Source organism: Nymphaea colorata, chromosome 12 (assembly GCF_008831285.2).
Source record: "Nymphaea colorata isolate Beijing-Zhang1983 chromosome 12, ASM883128v2, whole genome shotgun sequence".
Taxonomy (NCBI): Eukaryota; Viridiplantae; Streptophyta; class Magnoliopsida; order Nymphaeales; family Nymphaeaceae; genus Nymphaea; species Nymphaea colorata.
Window position 1 is genome coordinate 21049555 of NC_045149.1, and position 17943 is coordinate 21067497.

General features: G+C 38.3%; 2 protein-coding genes across 2 annotated transcripts; both read left to right on the forward strand.

Moving 5' to 3' along the window:
- The first annotated feature begins 149 nt into the window (after positions 1–149).
- Positions 150–6622, forward strand: LOC116266090 (bark storage protein A-like). Its single transcript, XM_031647180.2, has 7 exons — positions 150–187; positions 3334–3803; positions 3890–3957; positions 4073–4228; positions 5394–5588; positions 5990–6166; positions 6336–6622. Exons 1-7 carry the CDS (start codon positions 165–167, stop codon positions 6537–6539), a joined length of 1293 nt encoding a protein of 430 aa, XP_031503040.2. The 5' UTR covers positions 150–164; the 3' UTR covers positions 6540–6622.
- Positions 6623–8012: 1390 nt separating this feature from the next.
- On the forward strand, positions 8013–17281 carry LOC116266089 (glycerol-3-phosphate acyltransferase ATS12, chloroplastic). Its single transcript, XM_031647179.2, has 12 exons — positions 8013–8793; positions 9986–10083; positions 10697–10783; positions 10987–11084; positions 11347–11404; positions 13324–13425; positions 13519–13580; positions 13651–13761; positions 14011–14089; positions 15586–15705; positions 15802–15915; positions 16738–17281. The coding sequence occupies exons 1-12, from the start codon at positions 8460–8462 to the stop codon at positions 16864–16866; spliced, it is 1392 nt and encodes a 463-aa protein (XP_031503039.1). The 5' UTR covers positions 8013–8459; the 3' UTR covers positions 16867–17281.
- Positions 17282–17943: the final 662 nt, after the last annotated feature.

A 17943-nucleotide genomic window follows, 5' to 3' on the forward strand; every position in this document is an offset into this window, starting at 1 on the left:
TACTTATTACTTGACTCTTTCTGCTAACTGTCTTATGGTGGATATGTAGACACCCAGAGATGAGAAAAGGTGTAACAAACGGTGCAATGCGCTTCCCCGTCTTCTCATTTTTCACCACGGATTAGGTCCACACCATGTTGAATCCCAAATGAAATCTGCTCTGGATGCCTGCCGAGCACCTCAAAAGGTATGGCTGACCAACATAAGCCTTGCGCCGTCTGTAAGGACAGTCATAGATCCAATCAAGGTCTTTTTGCGGCGATAGAAATATACGTAGCTTTTTCCTGTGGCATAATGACATTAAGAAATCCTTTGTTGCAATTAGTATGTAGAGACTTTTCGGTGCGATACGGCTGGGGATTGGTCCCTTCTGTTCAAAAAAAAATCGAAGAAAACAACACAAGAAAGCAAACGATCATCCGTAGCACATCACAGGCTTATGGTCCAAGAACTACTAAACAGCTACAGAACTTCCAAAGAATACAAAATTAAGAATTCGTTCACCTAACATGTTGGTAAATGGTCCCAATATCTAAAAGAACAGATAGAGACGTTGAAGAATTTTTTCATAGCAGGATTACAGTTTCTAAGTTTAAATTTCTTGCTACATTGCTGAATGGAGCTCCTCCTAAGGCACAAGCGGCAACCCTCTGATCGTACAACAAAACAGAATGAATGGCAATTAATTAATAAGAAAAGAAGGGACAGCAGCATATATGTAATCCGCATGTTTGGGTACTGTTAGGCTTTATGTTGTAGCTTTGGGGTCCCAATTACAAATTTAACACGTTTTAGTTTAGTTATGTGAAGATTTTTAAAAACTAAAAAAAAATAATAATAATAAAGAAAGAGCAAGACTATCTTCCTCGTTTTCAACAGAGAGAGATCAAGACTATTTGTACTCTCTTTTTTTCTTACTCATATATATATATAACCATCCGGACATTCATATAATTTCGTCCACCTGAAGGATTGCATCGAATATACATGATTAAACGCATTGCCCGATGACAGGTTTTTTTTGTCCAAACCTGAACAGAGAAATCCAAGGGTCCTACAAAAAATATAGTAAAGTTGGCAAAAAGCAAACCACTTGGATAAGAGACAAACCAAACCCATTGAAATTAATTGTTAATTTTCCTTTTACAAGCTAACCTTCCGGGTATGACGTTAAGAGTGATTTGGTGAAAAATGTTTTTTTTATTACGTTAATAGCTTTATTACTTAAATAATACTTTTTAAATAATAAAAAATGAGTGGTCTTTATAAGACAAAATTTTGATAGTACAAAATTTTTACAAAAAATTGCTTGAGCTAAGCATGATTTATATTAAATTGGTGTTTGTTTCATAATTTATTTAAAAAAAAGACTTCTTAACATGAATTTAAGATGTCCGACTTTTATACCTTATCCACTACCAATAACTCACATATATATATATATATATATATATATATATATATATAAGTGGCTACACTATAGTATATATCAAGGGCTAGAGCTAGTCGATGCCCTTTAGCCAGTTGGCTAGCCAGTAAAATCAAGCTATCCAGTGTCAGCTCCTCAGGAAGGAAAGACAAACCACAACATATGGAAGAGATTAAGGATAAGGTTAGGCATCGGGCCGGCTATGTGAGGTCCGACTGTCAACTTTATGCCCATTGGGTACATGGTTCAATGACCGCTCATATTTGAAACACTTAACATTTTATATTTTAATGTATTGAAAACCTTGGCAATATTCCAAGAGTTTTTAAAAAAGACATAAGTGACACATGAAAAGTTTACAAGAGATATATAAGCAGTGCACTAGGTTTTAAGTGAGCCAACTGCCAGTGTCATGATATATATATATATATATATATATATATATATATCAGAGAAAGATAACAAAATAAAAATATGGAGAAATGAGTTCTAAATATATATATCGAGCCGAGTTGTACTGCCTCGGGTCAGCCTAACCTTCTTATTGGGTATCCTGCTCATTGCTCACCTTTACCTTATCGGGTATAATTAACAACGTAAATAAAAACTTTTGCCTCCAGTCACGTTATTGATAATCGTCTGTTGACTCGTTTACAACTTTTTTGTTTGGTTAATTATACTTTTTTTATTTAATTTAACGCAGTGATGGTTTAAAGTTTTTTTTTTTATGGGGGCCATTGTACAAGTTTTCAAAATTTGTACAAGCGCCAAATTAAAATTTTTAAAAGAATTAAAAGTAAATTTTAATTCTTCAAAAACTCAGGAGGGGCCATCCGCCCTTATTCCTGCCCCTCGTTTAAAAACTCACCCTTACGTTGCTTTTGATGTCCTCCAAGGGTTGATTTTAGACCCTCATATATAAGATTGCAGGCTTTTAAAATCCAACCTCTTTCATGTCGTATTTGCCCTTAGGTATGACTGTTCACGAGCCCAGTTGAGTCAGCTCGAACTTGTCTTGACTATGTTGAGAAAAGCTCCAACACGGCTCGAGTCTAGTTAATCAGCTCGAACTTGACGTAACTCGAGCTCCTAAAATTCGAATTGATGTTTGGCTTGAGTCAAGCTGAGCATTTCATTAAAAAATTAATTTTTAAAAAAAAAAAACTGCCTAGGGATTTAAAAATTGAACCTCCCACCTACCATCACATGCATGCCAATTTGAGTTGTCTAACTTTTCCAATAACTTTATGAAAACTTATTTAATATATTTTCTTTTTCGAGCTTAACCAAGCTTAGTCAAGTTTATCTATCGAGTTTGAATCAAGCTAAGGTTGTTGAGCAGTCTTATCCCTAGGATATGGATTGGGGGGAGGAGATGACCCACCAGTTCTTGCTTCTTCTCTAATATCCCCAATTATCAGTCTGCTATAAACAAATTGCAATATTTTTCTCATGTGCTAACAGTTCTTCCTTTCTTCGTCGCTATTGATCGATATGTAAAAAGAGTTATCTTCAATTATTTAAGTTCGAGATGGAAAGAAACTTGTGCATCTCCCTTAAAAAATTTTGTTGAAAAGACAAAATATAATACTTCTGAATATATTTGTTTACACTAATTAATATAAAGCATATTTTAATTCAAATTATCGTTTAAGTGTTTTATTACTAAAATTATATTTGAACTCTCAAGAGCATACTAATAAAGTTACATGGCATAAAAATGCAAAGAGTGTGGTTTGAACCTACAAACTGGTTGTTGCATATTATATATGTTTACATAACTTGAATAATTAATTTATTTTCCATTAAAAGTTCCACTATTACGCTGTGCTTTGTCTCTGCTTGTGTGTTTATTTTTATCTTCGTCTCAATTCTTCCTTTCGACGTGCATGATTCACGTGCAGAAGGTCCAACTACCGCCATTTCAGCTGTTCCCAATCATGCGATAAAATGATAGAATTGCCCTCCCCACTTTTTTGTTTCATCGGCTCAGATTTGCCCACACCACCTGATCTTTCAATTTCTGCAAACCCAATTTCGCCTTCTCGCTCGATCCCCTCCACTGTCCAGTCCGCCGGCATGTTCGTCCTCCCGCTCAAGACGAACACCCCTGTGCGAATGATGGCCATGGCCAGTCAGAAGCTCTACGGTCGGAGGGTTCCTCCGTCGTTTGCCTTCTTCCTGGCCTTTGCTTTTGCCTTCGTCCCCTCGTCGGCGCTCCTCTCTCGGCAAGCCCACTACGGCCTCGCCCAGCGAGTCAATGCCGATGGACCATACATTGGTTTGGTCATGGCGGATGCGGACGAGGAAGCCGCCCTCGTCGCCACCGGACTGTTCACACCTAGAACCGACCTCCCGCCTCTCGAGTTCAGCGGTACTGTGCCCATTGCCCAATCTTCAGATTTTATCCTTCTTTTTTTGTGTTTTGACTCGTGTTACTTGTGGCTTCTGTTGGTCTAGGTAGAAGGTTCAACGTGGGGGACATATTTGGGGTTAATGTAATCTACGTGAAGTCTGGAGAAAGACGGGTATTCCTCCATCAGAATCTCTCTCGTGTTTCCTTTTCCTTGTTTTGATTCTTAGTTTTGTTGGGTTTCTGGATTTTCTGCCACTAAACTGTGGGTGTTTCTTACTCTTTGGAAGATGAACGCAGGAGTCACTGTTCAGATCCTCTTGGACGTCTTCGACGTTTGCGGGATCGTTCACTACGGAACGGCGGGAAGCGCCAACGACTCTTTGACGGTCGGCGACGTCAGCATCCCCAAGTTCTTCGCCTTCACCGGATCCTGGAAGTGGACGGTATCGATCCCATCTCAGCTTTACCCTCCCGATGCTTGTGTTTTAAGCTTAAAAAATTGAACAGAATCTGCAGACCGCCGGTTCGGTGAATTAGACGGTTTACCTGTTCAGCTGAATCAGTTGTGAATCGATGAAAAATGTATTACTGCATCTGTTTAAAAAAATAAAAAATATATAAAATAAGCTTCATATATTTTATTATTCGAACTTGCTTTTCAGAGCTTTGATTGGTATATAATGTCATTCATGAGATCAAATCTTATGTAGACGTGTTTTTCAGTAAATGGTCAGTTAGAAACATATCTAGAAAATTCAGTTATAAGAGAAAAGTGCAGGAAAACATGTTTGCCTATTGAGGATAGTGCTGAAGCTTGGTTCTTCCGGTGCATGTGCAAATTTATCTTAAAATGTCTAAATTGTAGTCTCCTAGTGTGCTAATTCCGTATGCCTTTATTGAAATTTTCAACAATTTTATCATGTAAAATAGTGAGTTGCACTGTAATTCTTTCCCGCATCTTGCATGTGAATGTTTTAAGTTTATGGGCGAACCTGAGCAGATTGGTTGATTTTAGCCACTCATCTTGCCAAAATTAGTGACCCGTCTAAATGAAGTTAAAACCATGTCAGAAACTTGGTTTAGTATCGTACTCCAGACTCTATGATCTTATCAAGATCTCAACAGAAGAAAAGAAGGGGATGGGGGTTTACTGAAAATTTTCAATTTAAAAATCTATACTTTCAAGTTTTTGAGGGGTCTCCTACCACCATCTCCACCATGTACAAATAAGTGTAGAATAAATGTCAAAGGGGCAATCATGAAGAAGATCGTGCATCTCTAGGGCATAGCCTAGTTAAGGCTGAAGTGATTGAGGGAACTTTTTTCGAGGGAGAAAAGAAGTGATCGTAAACGTCAATTGTGAGCTTCTAGTCTGACAGATTTAACATGCTCAAACTTCCTGTTGTGTATTGTTGTAAAGGGGGGAAAAGGATGGAAATAAAGCATGTGTGTGTTTTTGTTATGTGTGCAAGGGAGAGAGAGAGAGAGAGAGAGACCGACAATAACAATGTGTTTTCAGATTGAGGGCTCTGGAGTTCATTTCATTCTCTTAGTACGCCAGAAGTCTACCAGCCTGTCAGTGAACTGAAAGGTTTGTGTTTTCTGCAGAAAGCCACCCATGCTTATGGAAGCCAAACAGCAGAACTGGAGTTTGGGGCATTCAATGTCCCCATGAAGGGAAACAATTTATTAGGGAAAGTGGAATTTCAATCAGAGGACTTCTTCTCTGATGGGCATGAAATGGAGGAAGTTTTCTGGCTTGAGCTGCATAGTGCTTGGTACAAGGCTGCTGAGCAGCTTCAGGTAATCTTCTGCTCCTTCTGCTGTTAAATGTGAAGTAATCTTTTTATTTGGACTGTAGTCTTTCGTTTTCAAGCATCAGAGTATGTTTCTGAGTGCTTATATCAAAAATATGAAGAATCTACCGCAAGAGTTCCGACCACTTGATTAGGGCTTTAGACATAAGACCGTCAAGTAAAATGAGGTCAAAAGTTCAATACCCAAAGTGGGTCTCTTTTTAAAACCTGTAGATGTTTGCTTGACACCTGTTACCCATTAAAAATATAAAGGACCTACTTTTCTTTTGAATTTATGAAGTGATTCAGATGTGACTGGTGTCTACATATTTGTTTAGCCGCTCAAATCTGACCTGTTTGCATCCCTAACCTTTGTTAAGTAAACAAAATTTATTTGTTGAAGTGCAGGATCTAGTACTTGAAAGGTGCATCAATGAAACTTGCTTATCTGAACATCCGAAAGTTATTGCTGGTCTCAAATCTTCCACTGCCGATATATTCGTAGATAATGCAGCTTACAGGGATTTTCTCTTCCAAACGTTTGAAGTGTCTACTGTAGATGAAGAAAGTGCAGCAATTGTCATGGTATGTCATGTCTGTTATCTGACAAAGTTTATCAACTCTGAAATTCTTGCTGTTGCTGTATCTATGAACTGTATGAACTTGTGAAGTAGTCGTATATATTCCACATGTTTCTTACCTTGGTTTCGTCTGATATATAGAACTCATGTAGCATGAATCTGGATGTCTGCAGACTGCCATGTCGGGCAACACGCCAGTGATCGTCTTTAGAGGGGTATCAGACCTAGCAGGAGGAGCAGCAGCAGCGGCAGGATCTGCAGCAAATCACTTGTCCGCTAGCCTAAGCGACTTAGCATATGTTAATTCTGTGAATGCTTCTATTGAATTCATAAGAAAAGTTGGAAGCAGCAGCATGAGAACAGTTAGTTCTCGCTAAATAATTCTGCATGGTCGGTTCTATTTTCAAACTGCATCATCTGAAGAGTTTGCAATATCCAAGCTCAAACTTCTCATCTTCAAGTTCCCCTTGTCCCAAATAAAGCCGCATTGCCCTATGTAATTGGAAAAAGGGAAGAACAGTTCTGTTGATAAACTGCGATCACGCTTCCTGACTCGGTGATATGGTTGCTTGGTACGGCGCTGCATGCATCATAAAAGGCAGAGATTAGGTTGCCACCCATCATAAAAAGCAGTCAAAAAAGCATGTAAGTTTTAGTTTGTTGATTAAGACAGAAGCAAAAATGACAAACTAAAAATAACTGAAGAAACACATGCTTGCGCTTGCAAAATAGCGATCAAAATCAATTCATGTTTCGGAATCAGGAAGACGGGGTTGATATTTTCTTAAGCTTATGCGGGACTGCAGACTCTGTATTTTTATTGGAAACTACAAATTACAAAGAAATTGCAAAGATCACTCAAGTAAACATAAAATGTCAGTGCTGTAATTTCCTTTTAGATAAATAAATTTAAATAATTGAAGTTGCATTTTATAGCCTTTTAATATGCCAAAGATGTAAAGGAATACCAAGATTAACTAGAAATAGAAAAGTGGTTCTACTTGAGCAAGATGAATAGTTTATACTAACCTCTTAGCCCTTCAAGGTACAAGTCATACTTCAACTCTAATATAGAATGCCACGTTCAAGTGCAGTTTCATGTGAAGTTAGAAAAATTGGTTGGAAGAGCATTCATTTTAAAATACTTATATCTGGTAGGACATTTATATATATATATATATATATATAATATATAAAGATAAATGTTGTAAAGATAGAAATTTTAAGAGAATGATATAGATAACTACCCAGGTCACTATGTGGCTCCACGTCTTCACGTCCGTCGTAAATGCAAGTAGGTTGCTTTGAAAAGATTGAAAATCTTTTAAGAGAAAAGGTGATGTACATCATTACCACGTTGGACATTTTATGTTCGTATCTAGATCGTCCACTCATTTGTCCGATGCACAATATGAGCTTATTGAATATTTAATCAAACCCACAAAGCATCTTTGCATCCTCTTGGTGAAGCTTAATTATTGTAAAACTTTTCAGGAAAATATTTTCCTTTGGTTTCATGAAAAGGTTTCAAAATGCTCAAGTTGCAAAAAAGTTTTTGCAACCATGTCTAATGCTTTGAAAAATTTTCAAAAACCAAGCCCAGCTTTGAAGTATTTTAAAAAATGCCAAATTTTCAAAAAATTCGGAAACTACCTCAAATTTGATATGAAAACTTTTACTTTCTTTTGCGCGGTATATTTAAAAGAACGGCGACATTGTCGATAATAAAGGTAAAACAGAATTTGCCCTTGTGGCCAATAAGCGATCGCCACGTATGAAAGGCGGGTTGGCCCACAGCGGGACATGGAGGACGAAATGAAGCAAGGAATTATCTTCCACGAGAGGAAGGCCGTCCAGATCCGGTTGCATCTCCTCGTCTCTCTCTCTCTCTTTAGCGTCACTGCCAGCGACCTTCACTCTCTCACTGTCCCTCCTCTCCTTCCCTTATCCCATTTCCTCACCGATCCCTTCTTGATCTTGTTCTTCTGCTTCTACTGCTATTGCTGCACTCCAGGGAAGAGGCGGAGAGGGAGAGAGAGGCTCCGTGGAGTACCCGACGAAACCGCCAAATCTCCGTCCGTTCCTCTTTTGTTGCAACCAACACTCCCACTCAAGCTTTTTGCTTCTCTTTCTGTCTTTCGTTCTTTTCTTTCATCTATGCTCCTGAAGCAATCCCTTTCCCAAGCTACTGCGTTTAGGGTTTCCGAGCTCCCTTCTTGTTCCTCGTTCTTGGCTTTCGATATTGTCTCTTCCCGGCAGGGCGAACCTTCAGCGAACTTCGTCGGCGGGACCCTACTATGTTGATTCCCTCTGCTGCCGCCGCCGCCACTTCCAGGCCGATCTCCTCGCCCGCCCCTGCTTTCGGCTGCTCACCCTCCGTCTTTGCCCTTCCCAGGCGGAGCGGGCGGTTTCCTGCCGGCGGCTCGCTGTCCATCGCTTTTTCTCTTCAGCGGAGCCTCCGGCCCGTCGTCTGTGTTTTGAAGGTCTTTGCGAACGCGGATATTGTTAAGGACAAGAATTCCCTTGAGCGCGTCCCTGTGAAAATTCAGATGTCTGACGCTGGATCCGGCGGCGAGATAGCAGAATCGTTGAGGCCCTCCACGACGTTTCTTGATGCTCGGACCCAAGAAGGTTAGGAGATTCTTTTTTCTGTTTCATGATTTTTGTCTTTCGAGGCAAGATTATCGGCGCTGCGTGATTTGGCCTTGGTTGCTTGTCCTACACCAGTTGCTTCTTTGGCTTGTTGATGAAGATCTAGCATGAGCGCATTCAGGAATATAGGAAACCAATAACAAGTAATGATAACCACGCGTAGTTTAGACATTTTCCCGTGGTTGCTTTATGATATTCTCTCCGGGCTTTCTTGGATGTTACTCAAAAGTTTGGCGGCAGGTGGATAGCGTTGCCTGAAGTTCTGGTCTACGCCGTGACCATTAGGAAATATCAATTGATAATACTCAGCTGGACATGAACCTGTGCACAACTCTGTCTTGGCGAACGCGCTGGATTCCTGATTATAGAAGTTCCTTGCATGACAAAACGAGAACTTAAAAAAAAAAATCCTCTCTGCCTGATGTTCATTGGTCTACTAATTTTATCACGTAATATGTCGTATTAAAATTATGCAGAAAGATGAAGCATGTTCTTGTGGTACTTGTGAGGCACAAATGTTCAGCCTATGTACTACTGGTTGTTATTTTCGGGTTGACATGCATAAAGTTTCCACAGAGCGCCGCGTCTTCAATCTTCCTTTTCAACTTTCTTCATTCTGCAGTTTGTCTTCAAGCAGATATCTATTTTCGTAATTTAATTACTAATTCATGGAAGCTCATGAAAGATATGGGTGAAGGAAGTTTGTGTGCATGATCTTTCTTTTCATCGATGTTCGTTTTTACGATATCTATTGTGATATATTTCTTCTTGAATAGCGTAAGTCTTATATTTCTATGGGTTCTTCAGTTTTACCAATGCAAATTAATTTCTATTCGGGCACCACCTTGGTCTGTGCCGACCAGAAACATACCAGAGAGAAACATGACGAAACATTACTTCAATTGCAAGGGAAATATGATCAAATATCTACCTGGAAATTGTCTTTGTGGAACGATTCTTAGGTTAATATGGCAGCTCTAGGATTTGTATACCTCTGCTAGAGCCGTTAAGCCTTTGTATAGTGCTAACCATCATGTGAAGCCTCAAGTCAGTAAATTCATCCTTTGTGTGGGATGTGGAAGTTATGATCAGTTATTGAGAATCTTCAATTTCTTTGTTGTTATTGTACAACTGTTCAGAACTTGATTAATCTTCTCATATTGAGCCACAGAGCTTCTCTTAGGGGTTAGGAAGGAACTGGAATGTGGAAAACTATCTGCAAATGTCGCTGCTTTGATGGAAGAATTATATCAGAATTACAGGAATGCTGTACGTAAGAAGTCCTTTTCATATGCTCCAATTTTGTTATTTTCTTCCACGATAATTTTTGGATAAAATTACCAAATAAAAACTTAGCAGTGTTTACTGGTTTACAGTTTTTCTTGCTATAATATTTTTTGTTGCCGGATAAGAATGAAGAAGCTTCATTATGAAATCGAGACTTTCTTTGTCATTTGTACAGAAATACATAGTGAAGAATTTTACATCTTTTACTGCATTTGTCACATGAATTTTGTATTTCATTGTTGCAAGCCTCTGCGGTTAAGTATGCCTTCTGGAATATATTGGAACTTCAAACACGGAAAAAATGTGTAGGTGCATGCTACATGCATGTGTGGTTGTGTTTATGGGTTTATGCATATCATGAGATTTTCAGCATAGTATATGCCATGAAATTTTTGAAATACACCTGTATGGATTTGAAGCAGAACACATCCTTTATCCATTCCCGTTCATAGAGCCATACACCTTGAATGACATCCCATGGCTTGTTAAGAGTGCAACGGATCATGACTCCTGGGTGTGATTAAGTTTGAATAACTTCAAAAACTGCATACAGGAAATACATCTACAATTCTGACTAGCTTAATTAATTCTTCAGATCTACCAAAGTGGACACCCCAACGCTCCAGAAATTGTACTATCAAACATGGCTGCTGTCTTTGACCGGATTTTGGCAGATGTTGAGGTATTAATTTCCTAATAGTTTTTCTGGTGCAATTTTTCCTTCTTGAAATCTGGAAAGCCCGTTACCTATGTAGGAATCTCAATGAAACTCTTGATCCATTGGATTGGTATCTAATCGAAGAACTGACATCCCTTGTTTTTTGCTACTGAAATCTACTTTTTAGATTTATTGATTGGTTTTCGTTATACTTCCTTTTCTTGCAGGACCCTTTTACTTTTTCACCATATCATGTGGCAATAAGAGAGCCTTTTGATTATTACACCTTTGGTCAGAACTATATCCGCCCTCTGATTGATTTTAGGTAGTTTTCTGACTAAGGTTGTTGATTATTGATTTGTAAAACTAAACCTGTGTTGCCTAATTAATAAGAAATATACTAGATAATTGCTTGGTTTGTTGGGATGAGTTTTCCGTTAGTTTCATGGCTGTTATCTGGACTGAATCTATGTTAAGATTAGTTTATGACAGAAATTATAGTCCTTCATGCAATTATTTAAACTGGTGTACTTCTTACGTTAGTCTTTGTGTAATTTCATCATAATTTTTTGCGTTTCTTTCTTCAGGAATTCTTACATTGGCAACTTATCCTTGTTCGCAGATATGGAAGATAAAGTTAAGCAGGTAATGCAGTTCTTTTTGGATTCCTATGGTTATGAGGGTGCTTCCAGTTTATGAAACATTTTTGTTCTTTTGGTAGCACAAAATGCTTCACATGGAAGTAAGTTGAAAAATGATAAACAGGAAACATGATATTGCATTTTTCCATTTTAGTGTCTTTTACTCTTCATCATTTTCTTTTTGACAAACTTCTACGTCTTTGTGTATTTTATTGCGTTAGAAACTTGACTAAAGATACCACTGATTGGTGGGAATCACTTTGCTAAAATATCTTGGGTTCCTTGGAATCATCCATTTTGTCCTTGTGTGAAATAAGTCTTCAGTTTTTATTTTTCAAGTAGTTTGGTCCTTGGAGGAGGCTGGAAAAGAAAAGGAAAAGAAAACGTTTGTTGTATTCAGTCTAGGAGTTTTCATGAATTGGTACTTGATGCAAAAAGGATCAAGATTAACGGATCTTAATCCAACTACTTCCAAAGTACACCTTTTAAGGCAGCCTTGGATACGAAATCCATGGCTATTAAACACTACCTAAGAAGAAATAAAAAATGATAATTTGTGTTCTCTTCACAACAGAGGGGGTTTAGCGGGTGAGCAATTTCTTTTGAATCTTATAAGAATGCTTGCAACGTTGATCCTTGTTGGTAATGGAAGGAATCTATATGAATCTGATCTTGCACATTTTGAATGCCTATGTACATAAGGAATCGGGAACGAGAATTGTTTCCATTCTCCAAGTTAGAAATGGTGGTCTTTTGTCTGCGAACCATAAACTTTTAAAGGAGCTAATCATTTAAAGGACAATTATAAAAAAAAAAAAAGCAAACCGATTGATTTTGATTTTTAGCATTTTCTTATGAAACAGATAAAAAAACTGTTTGGAAATCGTTAACAAATAAAAGCAGCCAAAAATCAGAAAAAGAAAATAAAAGCAAGTAAAATATAGCCTTAACATATTATGATGATGCCACTATACTTACTGAAATATTTAAGTTTTTCTTCAATCTTGAGAATTTGATATTTTAATGTCTTACTGGCAACTACAAAAAACCCAATAATGTTGGAGTCTTAGAGATATTTCCAAAATTCAGCGATATTATTGCCTTTAAGATTTTCCACAGATTTGATGTTTTAGGCTTTTAGGACAATTCTTCTCTTGTGTAGAATATAAGAAGGTATTAGTTACTGGAGTTACTTAAATATAGTAGTCATTGGCTGAAAGCAAGGGGCATTTACCGATGAGGGGAATATCCTGGATAATATGGTAATTGACACTTGCAAGTTAGATTGCTGATACTTTTGCTTTTTCCTTTCTTTTATTCTTCCGGAGAAATTGCACTTGGTCTGAGAGACTTAGTTGCTTGCCTGGTGGCATGAAACTCCAAGCGTGGTACTCTGCCCCCAGGGCCTATCCCTGCTGCGGCTTGCACAAGAGGTGATGCCCATGCGACTCGAACAAGTGACCAGTGCCTACCAATTACTGGCCTGAGCCAGTGCACTAAGACCCCTCAGGGCAGTTACTGATACTTTTTCAAATTGAATTGAAAGAAGGTGCTTTGTAAGATTGAGTAGGAATCACATGTCCCTAAGTTTCGGTGTTTAACTCTTAGGACATAATTTGAGGTGCTTGATTCTTTTATATGTTGCTGTTTCTCCTGCTCTGCTTGTCTTTTTAAGTGGATCTTGTTTAGAGTCAGAAACTAATGGCCAAATGGCTAATGCATCAATGATGCAGAAAGACAACTTAAAAGTTCTTGCTATGATCTGTTTTCCTAGTACTTTGGTGCTACTACCTGATCTATTTTATATGAAGCATTGACAATTGAAATGTGGTGGAACCATTTTTGTGAATCAGACCCTTCTCTAATATTAGGCACCGCTTATGTACTTCATTCATTTTGAATGACACTTTCAATCAAATGCAGGGCCATAATGTTGTGCTGATATCCAACCACCAAACTGAAGCAGATCCTGCAATTATCTCCTTATTGCTGGAAAAAACTAATCCATATATTTCTGAGAAGATGGTGGGTCATGATTCTGTCTGTATCTGCCCACCTGAATGGCAAATGCCTTTTATTTGACCATATGTTTGCGTTGTTTCATTTTTTATGCTGCAGACATTTGTTGCTGGAGACAGGGTTATAACTGACCCTCTGAGCAAGCCATTTAGCATGGGCAGGTATTTGTTTGTTAGAATCACCATCCCTTTACCATGTATGAAGTGGTCAGTTACGTTTTTCATTTTCCAGGAACCTCATCTGTGTATATTCAAAGAAGCATATGAACGACATTCCTGAACTTGCTGACATGAAAAAGAGAGCAAATACACGGAGCTTGAAGGAGATGGCTTTGCTTTTAAGGTATCCTTCTTTGCAATAATTTGTTTTGAATGAGTGGCAGTTCTTTGGTTAGTGAATTTTGTTTATTAGAGTCTGCAAATTTTACCGAATTCTGGCAAAGTTTATTTAGACCACATCATTTGGTAATTCTGAATGCCTCTTAGTTATCTTCCTTAGCTAAAGTGACATGATTTTGCCCCACAAGAAAAAAAATAGTTTGTGTGCTTTGTTCCACCTGGCATTTCCATGTTTGAGTATCAATGCTTGCAGGTCTGGATCACAGCTAATCTGGATTGCACCAAGTGGTGGCAGAGACCGTCAAGATCCTCAAACAGGAGAATGGTTTCCAGTAAGTTTCACTCAATTGTTGTCTACCCATGCCTTCTTCATGAACCCAAATGAGAATTTCTTTATAATATGTAAGGTAGTTCACTTGGTGAACTAGCTACTTAGTTTTTCTTCTGAATATCTGCTTAGTTTTTCTTCTTATTGTTTGATGACTTTGGCTGTTTCTCTGATTCTGAGTTCCTGTTTTTCCTTCCTTTTCTTCTTTTATGATAACCAACCAACTAAAAGAAGAGGCTATGGAATAAAGCATGGTGAAAATAAAGTAAAAGAATAAATATAATTTCTTTCTCCAGTTCAATGGGGCTGACCCAAGAAGCTAGATAACCTAGGTGCAGGTTGCAAGATTCTACGATGTCCTTTCTAGCATTTCTGCTGGTGGACACTGTGCCTTTACTTCCTTCCATTGTTAATGGCCACCATGAGGATTTAACCCACCATATATTACATTGATGCGGTTTCTGCTACTCATGGCTCAAAGTCTTCTTTAATGTGTTAATTTGCCTTGTGCTCCTATAGCTTCCAGCTGGGCGGTGAGAGAGAGAGGAATGTGAAATTTGCACTTAATAGGCATGTAAATGAGCTACTAAAAAGTGCACAGTCAGCAGAATTTTGAAAAGCTTGAGGAAAATTTTCATTTTGAATATTTTATGACAAACAGTTGGTGGTAAGGGGGTGTGCTATAGAGAAAGGGCTAACTAACGTTCACATTTACTGAGGCCTCACAAACAATGAGATGAGGGTGGGTTTCTTGAGTAAATATTTTTACTTAAGGTGATGGAGAGTTCCTTATTTTGATGTTCTAGATTTCATGTGGAAAAGATGGTCGTATTCATGTTTTAGAATTAAGGCTCACTGAAAGTTTAAGAGTTTTATTCTATTTAAATATAGGATGATGCTAGACAGATTGTTTGCAAGTCATGGGCAGAAAGGAAAGGGTGCAGAAGATTTGAACCCCTCATGATCGGTGGGTCTCATAATGTCTGAGAATTCCAGTTACAACGTGGGAAGTTGGTGAAGGACTTCTTCCATAATGGGTAGTGTCATTTGTGTTTCTTAAAAGATAAGCGTTGAACTTTATGTTTTTCTTTCTGATTGTCGTACAAGGAAAAGCAGTAGGCCACTGGCCACGTGAGAACTCTTTCACTATGGTGCCTAGCATTCAATCTATTTTCTTGGAAAAGCAGTGAATCTAATCTTAAGAAACTCGTAGCTAATACTATTGTGTTGGTAAGCATCTTATTGGTTTCACAAGTTCGCTAGCAAAGGAACAGGGTGTACTTCTATGTGCTGGAATACTTTCGAAAAATACTTAGAAGTTTCTTAAATGCAACATGATTAGCAGTTGGTGGCACTTCTTACTTTTGAAATATGGTTTAGATAAAGTTGAGATTCCATTTGTAGGTAGGAAAAAGTTCCTGGTTCTCATCTACATTCTTATCAGATGTTTCTGCCGTGACATTTATTGATTATATATCTATACTGATATAATATGGCCAGGCACCCTTTGATGTATCGTCTGTGGACAATATGAGGCGGCTTATAGAGCATTCAGGTGTCCCAAGTCATATCTACCCTTTGGCCTTGTTATGCCATGATGTCATGCCACCTCCACCTCAGGCATTTTTTCCTCCTTATGCATATCAGAGCAATTTTGCTTGTAAGGGTTATTTATCTTCAATTTTCCTCTCTCTAAACTGATGGCCGTTCATTCAGGTTGAAAAGGAAATTGGTGAACGAAGATTGATGGGGTTTCATGGAGTTGGTCTGTCTTTGACTCCAGAGATGGACTTTGAAGAATTTGCATCCAAGTATGAAGATCCTGATGAGGTGCGCGACAAAGCAATATAGCATTTCTTTATATTAAGTGTCCCTTAGAAGGCATTACGCTTTTGTTGCTGTCGTGAACAACTGCAGATATCCTACTAGGGAAACTAAATTATTTTCTTTCGCTGCACGATTGGGTTGAGACATCTCTTATGCTTGTCAAATGTTCTCTGTTTTCATTGTTTGGCATCCTTTTTTGTACTCACTGTAGTAAAATAATATTGATCACATTAAATAACGGCTCCTTCCACTTTCAAGAGTAGCAGAAGCCAAAGGATAATGAAATATGTATATGTCCTCATGAAGCATCCATGTGTCATTGAGGTTTTTCTAGGCAAAAGATCATTTATTTATTTCTGAATGCTCGAAACTGCTGTGCCTATTAGGGTGGTGAGTGCTTCTGCTATTTATACCTGATCCTTCATTGACGAGTGCTTTTGGTGTTTATATCTGATCCTGACATTCATCTTAAATATTTCTTAGAAATTTGAATCCTCAAAATTTGAATTGTATGTCATGGTTTGGTTGTTTCTCTATAATTGGTTAGCAAAGTGTTCTGTATCTTGTGTGCGTACAGTGCAGAAATTCTTTTGATTATGATGGATCGAGGAAGCATTCATTTGGCCAGAGAAAATTTTGACTTCCCTTGATGCAACGCAAAGCTTAACATTCTTACGGTTGAGGCTTATGTTACAAAAACAATTCTCTCTCTCTCTCTCTCTCTCTTGCTACTGTTGCAGTATAACTGTAAAAGAATTACTACAAAATCTTCTTGCTTTATGCTGTTTCCCATCAATTAGCTTAAAGTTGCATGATTTTTTGCAGACAAGGATGGCGTTCACAAATGCCTTGTATGATTCCATCACTAATCAGTACAATCTTCTCAAATCTGCAATTTATGAAGGCAAAGGAGATGCCTCAAGCTCTTTTGTAGTTTTATCACAACCATGGTAGCAACAGTTTGCAGAACTTGGTCCGATTTCTTCGGTTCTCCTGTAACAGGATTATACGTCCATCATAAAGACAAGAGAAGCAGAGCATCCACTAATCATGCCACATGCCTGATGTACAAATTCATTCTTTCAGGAAGAAAAACAGGCAGTCATGCATCTATTTTTTTGCGGTTGCGGTGTACTTTAAATTTTTTTGACGTGAACAGAGATCAATTTTGGTGCTCTTGAATACTTCTCCACATGAAAAGTTGCCCTTCATATGGTTCTCTTCAGCCTTCTGATGTATTGAACATTGAGGCCCCTCCGTGGAAATCGCGGACATGTAAAATGTTGTTGCATGTAACACGAAAACCTGAAAATGTAACATCTAAAATTTTGTCTGAAGGAATGGAGTGCTTTCGACATCCAAATATCAATCAGTTCTGGAAGGAATGCTTTGGTTAACCTCTTGATTTCCAGCTTAGATAGCGTCAGCACATTCATGTTCATGAAGCAAGGTAGCTTCTTATACCAATTCAGCTTCTGTTATTTGAAATTCGTTGTCGTGAATATCTGCCTGCTGTACTAGAAGCAACTATCACAGTGAGAGAGTAAGAGAGGGAGGGAGAGATCCTGTTGCTTCATTGAGTTTGTTTGCTATATCCCTGAGTTCTGACGCGTTATTGATTTCCTGAAGCACGTAGACAAAGGTGGTGTGAGGCTGCATGCCGACATAGTTGGGGGCCTGGGGCGACGTAAACGAGTCGAACTCTGCTCGGATCTGGTTTCGGGTTCAAATATTACGTTGGAATTTTGGTCCAGGCCCAGTACAGATTGGATCTTTTCTTCTTTACCAAACCCAATCGGATTAAGATTTAGGTCAAAGAACAAGTTCGGCTTCCAGAGCAAGAAATTGTCAAGTATCAGGGAGCATCAAAATCGTTTGTTGGGTTTGTTTGAGGGATGTAAACGGTCAGATTTGATTCGGATCTAAGAATTTTGAATACCATACTACTTGGACTTTTGTCGATCGAGATCGAAGTCGGAGCGAACTCAAATAATGAAAAATATATAAAACTGATCCCGGACCTGATGATGA

What these genes read in the sequence shown, in the direction of transcription:
- LOC116266090 (XM_031647180.2), top strand. Translation starts at nt 165, where the DNA reads ATGCCTGCCGAGCACCTCAAAAG. An exon ending in CCCGCCTCTCGAGTTCAGCG is followed by an intron (nt 3,804 to 3,889) that starts GTACTGTGCCCA and finishes CTGTTGGTCTAG; the next exon opens with GTAGAAGGTTCAACGTGGGG. An exon ending in TGAAGTCTGGAGAAAGACGG is followed by an intron (nt 3,958 to 4,072) that starts GTATTCCTCCAT and finishes ACTCTTTGGAAG; the next exon opens with ATGAACGCAGGAGTCACTGT.
- LOC116266089 (XM_031647179.2), top strand. Translation starts at nt 8,460, where the DNA reads ATGTTGATTCCCTCTGCTGCCGCCGCCGCCACTTCCAGGCCGATCTCC. An exon ending in TGATGCTCGGACCCAAGAAG is followed by an intron (nt 8,794 to 9,985) that starts GTTAGGAGATTC and finishes ATTGAGCCACAG; the next exon opens with AGCTTCTCTTAGGGGTTAGG. An exon ending in AGTATGAAGATCCTGATGAG is followed by an intron (nt 15,916 to 16,737) that starts GTGCGCGACAAA and finishes GATTTTTTGCAG; the next exon opens with ACAAGGATGGCGTTCACAAA.